The following is a 7,547-nucleotide window of genomic DNA, read 5'->3' as shown; positions in this document are numbered from 1 at the left end:
ACTCGGCACGGCCCGGCCCGGCTACGGCACGGCCCAAACGGCCCATCTACAGTAACGGGCCGTGCCGTGCCGGCCCGCGTGCCTTCCCCTCGGCCCACGGCACGGCCCGTCAGTGACCGTGCCGTGCCGGGCCGGCCCGGGCACGATTTCGGCCCGACGGGCTGAAATAGATAAAAAATATATAAAAAAATGAAAAAATACATAAAAAAAATATATAGAAAATAGATAAAAATATAAAAAATAGATAAAAATATTTAAAAATAGATAAAAAAATATTTAAAAATAGCTAAAAAATTAGAAATATAAATAAAAAAATAGAAAATAGTGCCGGGCCGGACCGTGCCGGCCCGGGCTGGGCCGTGCCCGTGCCGGCCCGACTTGACCGGGCCGTGCCGTGCCAGCCCGACTTGACCGGGCCGTGCCGTGCCGGCCCGTCGTGGTGTCGTGCCGTGCCGGCCCGGCCCATCGGTAATCGGGCCGTGCCGTGCCTGGGCCGTGCCTACAGTGCCGTGCCTCGGGCCGGCCCAGTTGGCACGGCCCATTTGGACGTCTTTAGTTCACAGTATAAAGGAGTACTTCCCTGTATGACAGTAGATGATCTTCCGAGAACTGCTTATGTTGATAAGCAGAGGATTAATGAAAGCTAGGATCTTATCCTGAAAAATGACTAGGATCCATCAGCGTCCCTTATTTTTTCATCTCCAGCAGCTACCCTATTTCCTACCTTCTACTCCTCTTTTTCTCTCTCTGGATCCACTGACAACCTCTATAAACAGTGTTGCTACAGCACTGCTACAGTATTATGTGCTGCAGTAAGATCATCTCCAGTAGCTATTAAAATTTTCATCCTCAAAAATACTATTACAGCATCCCCTATCACTATTACAGCATCTCTTATTTTTTTTATCTCCAGCAGCTACCTTATTTTCTAATTTTTACTCTCTTTTTCTGTCTTGGGTCCTGTCAGACTCTGTGAACAGTACAGCTACAGCAACCGACGGTGTTTCCTTTCACCGAGCTCGCAGGCATTCTGTAAACAGTATTGCACAGTGTTACGGGTGCTACAGTAACTCCACAGATTTGCACTGATGCTACAGTACTGCTACAGTGACCCCGCAAACACTGTACCACCCAAATGCAAATTTGCTTCCTCTGCTGGAGATGGCCTAACTCCGCAGAAATACAGGTTTCTCTCTCGCAATACTGTAACAGCACAGTAGCACAGGAACCGATTCTGCTCGAGATGATTTTCCGGTGCTACGGTACCGCAAAGTACTGTAGCACTGCCTTCTGCAAATTTGCTTCCTCTGTTAGAGATGGCCTAACCAGATTCAAAACTTACAAACAGGTCATCAACCAGCAAATGAAACTTCAAGTCCAAATGATGGATTGTGGTCCCTACAACACCGAAGACTACTGTTATTGAAAGAAAATATCTTCCACGAATAAAACGTGACAGAACCAATTGATAGAAATGATTCAAGCTTGAAGAAATGATGGAGATGAATAAAATGGATAGAACACAACGAGTTTTCAGAAAAATTTGCCCCCACTTGGTTTGATATCCAAAAATCTGTATTTATATTGATATTAGACTGGTGAAGATACAAAGAATGGATAGAAGATACAAGTCCTTGCTCTGCCTTGCAGAAACCTGCAGCTGAAATGACTACTGCAGCTGAAACTGCACTTGTCGGCAATACCTGCAGCTTCGCCTCTGAAATCATCTCATACCGATTACCGGTCCATCATCTCATACCGATTACCGGCCCGGCAAGTGCAGTCTCTGTTCTGCTGATGTGGACGCGTACTCGATGAGTTAATTTGTCCTTGAGGACACTGGTTGCCTGTAGCTAGTGGGTCCCGCCTCCGATGAGAAGGAGACGGGGAAGAGAAATAATATAGGCAGTGGCACAAGGCATGGTGATTGATTAGGCCTCAAAAGGTTAGTTTTGTCAATGGCCGAGTGAGATGTGTAGCCACTAGCCAGCAGACCGGACTGGGCATGCAATTCATTATCCACATCTCATCTTTGTCAGCACTCACTCACCTGCAGTAGCAAAGTTGCAAGACAACTGAAATTACGTACTACACACATTCAGCAATCAGCACATCTCCGGTTATAAATAGATATTGTATAAGTATATGTGTAATAGTAAAAGTACGTGTATGAATCTATAAGTTATACCGATGTTTTAAAAAACAGAATCTGTATTAGAAATTATGGATTGTTATACAATAATAAAAATATATTATTTTTATTATTATTATTATTATTACTACTACAGTAGCGCGGCATGGTAAAGGCCACGAGAGCATTACATTAGATGCAAGGACGACAGGACAGATGGATCGATACAGGGGAAGGAAATCAAGGGGCTGCCGGAGCTACTGATGGAGCTAGCAATCGCGTGCATCATCTATGGTTATCAGGAGATGCACGCACGCAAGTACTGCAGAAGCATAACTAGACCGACCAAGCCACACGAAAAGTGTGAGGGCTCATATGTCGGGGCTGATTCATATGCCGCTGGCTCTGAAGAGCCTCATGAGCCCGTACGTGACGCTCATGGCGGCCCACCCGCCAATGACCACCCGCGCGCACGACCTCACCACGTGGGCGCGCCCCAGCACGGCGCCCACGCACCCGAACGTGGCCAGCGCCGCGGTCGCCACGGCGATCACCACGCCAACCCGCAGCCTGAAGTCGCCGATGAACCCGGCCGCCAGCAGTGGCACGAGCGCGCCCACGGAGAAGGCCAGCGCGGACGCCGCCGCGGCCTGCACGGGGCTCGGCAGGTTCTTCTCCTCCTCGCTGCCGCGCTTGCCGTCGCTCTCCAGCTGCGCGAGCTCCACGTCGCGCTGCGAGCACACGGACACGAACTCGCCGATGGCCATGCTGCAGGCGCCCGCCAGGAGGCCCGCGAACCCGGAGATGACCATGGCGCGCGCGTCAGCCTTCACGGCGCCCACGCCCAGCATCAGCGACGCCGTCGACACCAGCCCGTCGTTGGCGCCCAGCACCGCCGCGCGCAGCCAGTTGGCGCGCTGCGCCAGGTCGAACGGCGACTCGGCCGAAATGGCCGGGTTCTCGGCGTCCACCACGGCCAGCTTGCCGTCGACGACGTTCATGGCCATGGCACGGGACTGTCTAGCTGTGTTTGAGTAATCGATTACAACTAACTGAGTGCAATGAGGCTAGCTAGGAGACCAACAATTAATGTACTACTTATTAAGGAGTGAGTGATATAGTAGCAAGCAGTGTCAGTGTGGCGGACACACGCTAGCTCGTGGCCCGTTTTATAGAGGTTCTGATCACCTCTCTAGTCTCTGCAGGGGTTTTTGTTTTGGTTTGTTGCGTGCAGCCAAGTAATTCATATGAGTGGGGGATCAACTGCTGCTTTAGTGGAAAAGCGTCTTTAATTTTTCCGCCGGCTCCCCTGCTCTCTGGATGGCCACCCACCTATGTTTGTTACTTGTGCTTGCCATGGAGTGCAAAATCTTCCTGCCTTGTAGCTATAGAACAGATCATCCAAGCCATGCATGAGCTTGCAGTTGACAATATAATTCATGCGCGATCAAAGAAACAGAACGCTGCATTTGGCAAGTGTATATATATGTTGCGCCATAGACGCTAGTATATATATTTTGTTTTTTTTTTCTGAAACTTGCAGTGGATGAGAAGAAACTGCATCATCTTAGCTTGCATATTTGGGCCGGGTTTTATATATTGATCGATGCACACACATATATATAGTATGCACGTATCACTGTGTATACATGTGCATGAACGTTATTTATGGCACACTCGATCAGCACCTTGCAAGTTTCTATACGGGGGTTACTTGCCTTGTCCATTTTGCCCTATGCCTAGCTTTGTTCATCAGTCTTCTGTGATGGCCGGCGATGATCACATGACATGCAAGCCCTTTACACGTAACACGTGTAGGTAGCTTCGAAGAAATAACAGATGAAAAGGTATATATGGACATCGCTCGTTTCCAGGGAAATACTGGAACTATATACAGATTTGGTACGTTGCAAATGGTCATTTGGAACTAATATTTAGCAACAAGAAACCTGATCAAGCTAGCTAACGGTTCTCCTTTTTTCCTTTTGAAAAGAAGATTGCCATAATCTTGTCTCACCAACTAGCTACTCGAATCCTTAGTAAGAGTGCACTAGCAAGCTAGCTGAGAGAGACGTCAAGAACTGAAGAATCAAGGATAGACGATAGCCACGCCAGGAATGGCGGCATACTAGCCTGCGGTTACATAGCAGGTGTTTGTGTCTTCGGCTCTATGTTTGTTTGTCTGTAAAGTGAGTAACTGAGTGACAGGACATGATCTCCTTGTCGAGATGAAAAACCAGATTTTCTCCACAATTATCCCAGGCTCTGATGAGTGATGAGCCAGTGATCACGTACTTCAGTTGTGCTTGGAATTGCACCTTCGCGAGGGAAAAGGCCTCGGCTATTAGCTAGCTGTTTGACATGGCATCTAACCATTTAGACATGCCAATGCGCATCTACGTATATACTACTACTTCGTTGCGGCTTGTCAAGAACCCAATAATTATAACTGGTATATGCATACCAAGAAAAATGAAAAAAACAAGATTGGTTAAAGGCAAAGGCTGTATCGATTTAGAAACCAATTGAGCTAAGCGCAGCAAACTTCATGCACGCATGCATCCCTCTCGTGGAGACTATTTTCTTTTTGTTTCTTTCGAATCCAAATGAAAAGAAAAGAGTACGCGCTTTAATTTGAGCAGACAAGAACTTTGAAGGGAAGATGACAAGAGCGGCACACAGCATCGATCCCACATCATTGCTTTACGAACAAAGCAGACTCTGATCGAGTACTTGCCTCGCGCGATCGATTGTGAGAAAAGTAGGTCAACAATACGCGCGCGAGCTCGATCGGCCGGTGTGGCGCGATGATATGATCTCCATTGAATCCATGGTGATGGTGCAGGCGAAGGCGGCATGCAGATGCAGCAGGCAGCTAGTGACGATGGAATGGAAGTGCATGCATGAGGTGACGGTTAATTATTTGCGTGGGTGTGTCGGGCCGGGGGCCCAATCGATCGGGTAGCTACTAGCTAAGTGGCTGCTGAATCGGCGGGCACTGGGCGGCCGGGGCGGCCCTCGTCAATTTCAGCTGCAGAGAAACGGAGGTGGACTGAGCTACAAAGCAGGAGCATTTGCGGGGGATTAGGGAGTAAAAAATGGAGGGGAGTGCGGGATCAGCATGCGCTCCACACGAAAGGCCACCACCATAATCCTTCTTTATCTTATCGTCTCCTTCCTTTTTCCATTTTGTTGCTCGCTTGCTTTACGCCTCATCGCTTTAATTTTTTCTCCCTTAGCTTCCTTCCTTCCTTGATGAATGCTTAACTCATAATTAGCCCCGGCCATGCTTTATCTGCACTGCCACTGGTACCACTACTACATACCAAACTTGGCCTTTTACAGCCACGACCTCGTCCCTTGGTTCTCCAAGCAGTCAGTCAACTAGTTTTGTTTGTTTTATGAGAATTGCTAGTTCTTAGTCGCATGAAATTTTGCATATGTCCTAGTCACATTTTGACTGTAAAAATCCATCCCCACAACCATAAAATCCTTATTTATAATATTCATGTGTGTGCCATCCATCTAAATTTTACTATTACAAAACCGGTCTTATATATCGGACTATTACTGCCGGTTCCTAATAGACTGTTAGTGATGGGACATCACTATTGATTCATAAGCCATGTGGGAAGAATCAGTTATTATGGCTTATGAATAGATAGTAATAAGAGCCATTATTGTCGGTGGATGACTTGAGCCGGTAGTGATACGCACTACTATAAAATCAGTCTTATATATCGAATTATCATTACCAGTTCCTAATAGGCCAGCAGTGATAGTACATCACTACCAGTTCATAAGCCACGTGCGAAGAATCAATCATCATGACTTATGAATCAGTAGTAATAAGGGTCATCACTGTCAGCCGATAGCTTGAGCCAGCAGTGATGCCCAGCTCTCTCATCACAGCCGGCTTAATCCACCAACCGATAGTGATAGTAGAACATCACCACTGATTGGCAGTGGCGGACCAAGAATTTTTTCATAGGGTAGGCATCTAAATTTTTAAGACCATAAATTTGGTAAAAGAGTATAAAATTGGACAAAAGACAATACAAATTCGGTAATTCGGTATAACATCGTAAATTCAACAATAAATCCCAAATTTATAAAACCGTAATATAAATAGTCTCAACATGATATAAGGTCTTATATAAATGGATGATTACATCATATTACAATATTATTCTAGATTCTTCACTTTGCGCTTTCGCATGGTCATGAAAGACTTGATTATGTCATCCTCACTTACCTTGAAGAAGATGACTCGCTCGATATATGTGATTAAACAATTATTCAATAACTCATCACCCATTCTATTTCTCAATTTATCCTTCACTAAACTCAATGCCGAAAATACTCTTTCAACACTTGCCGTCGCCACCGGTAGGATTAATACCAATTTAAGAAGCAAATACACCAAGTTATAAATAACATGCTTATTTGTTTCAACAAGCCTAATAGAGAGCTCACCAAGATTATTTAGGCCTTTGAATCTATCATCTTTCCTCATATCATCAATGAAGTTATCAAGTTGTAGTTCAAGTCTTATCAATTACACACTTGAAAAGTCCTTGGGATAAAACTTGGCAAGCCTAAGAACTTTATGTGCATCATAAGAATCAAAAGAATTGAAGGGATTCAAGGCTGACATGCAAATAAGCAACTCCATATTTACCTCATCAAACCGATTGTCAAGCTCTTGCCGAATTTGATCAATGACACCAATATACACTTCTCTTCTATAATGATCATCAATTGTTTGAACCGGATAAAACCGTGAGGATCTTGCATGAGGCACATATCTACCATCCAATGCAGGAATATCAATGCCATGTTTAATACAAAATAATTTAACCTTTTCTTCAAAGAATTGTTCCCACCCATGAGACCTCATTTGTTGCAGTCTTCCTTTTGTCAAAGTCACAAGTGACATTGTATTAACAATATCTTGATCCCTCTTTTGCAAAGATTGAGATAACTCATTTGTGTATCCAAGAATGATAAGCATCAAGTGTGCATTGAAAACAAACTCAAATAACTCCAAAACATCAACCATAGCATGTATGTTCGGCCAATCATCTCTTTGTTTGGGATCCTTTCCAAGAGTTATAAGTACTTCTCGAATTATAGAATACATATCAATAATGTGCAAAATAGTTTTGTTATAAGAACCCCACCGAGTGTCACCAGGCCTAGTTATCATCATCTCTTGATTTAATCCACTCCCACTGTCTATTTCACCCAACTCAAGTGCAATCTTAAGTTTTTGAGCTCTAACATCTCGAAGCATGTCATGACGCTTACAAGAAACTCCAATAATATTCAGCAATCGAGAAACTTGTCCAAAGAAAGTAGCACAACCAACATTTCCCTTGGCAAAAGCAACAAGAACTAATTGGAGTTGATATGA

The 7,547-nt window shown here is 45.0% G+C and overlaps 1 protein-coding gene across 1 annotated transcript; it reads right to left on the bottom strand.

Annotated features, from left to right (window-relative positions):
• Positions 1-1,707: 1,707 nt before the first annotated feature.
• LOC133888949 (vacuolar iron transporter homolog 5-like) lies at positions 1,708-3,256 on the bottom strand. Its single transcript, XM_062329352.1, has one exon. It carries the CDS (start codon positions 3,136-3,138, stop codon positions 2,521-2,523), a length of 618 nt encoding a protein of 205 aa, XP_062185336.1. The 5' UTR covers positions 3,139-3,256; the 3' UTR covers positions 1,708-2,520.
• Positions 3,257-7,547: the final 4,291 nt, after the last annotated feature.

This window comes from Phragmites australis, chromosome 13 (assembly GCF_958298935.1).
Source record: "Phragmites australis chromosome 13, lpPhrAust1.1, whole genome shotgun sequence".
Classification (NCBI taxonomy): Eukaryota; Viridiplantae; Streptophyta; class Magnoliopsida; order Poales; family Poaceae; genus Phragmites; species Phragmites australis.
The sequence above is the reverse complement of the archived record's forward strand: the minus strand, read 5'-3'. Positions and strand labels throughout refer to the sequence as shown.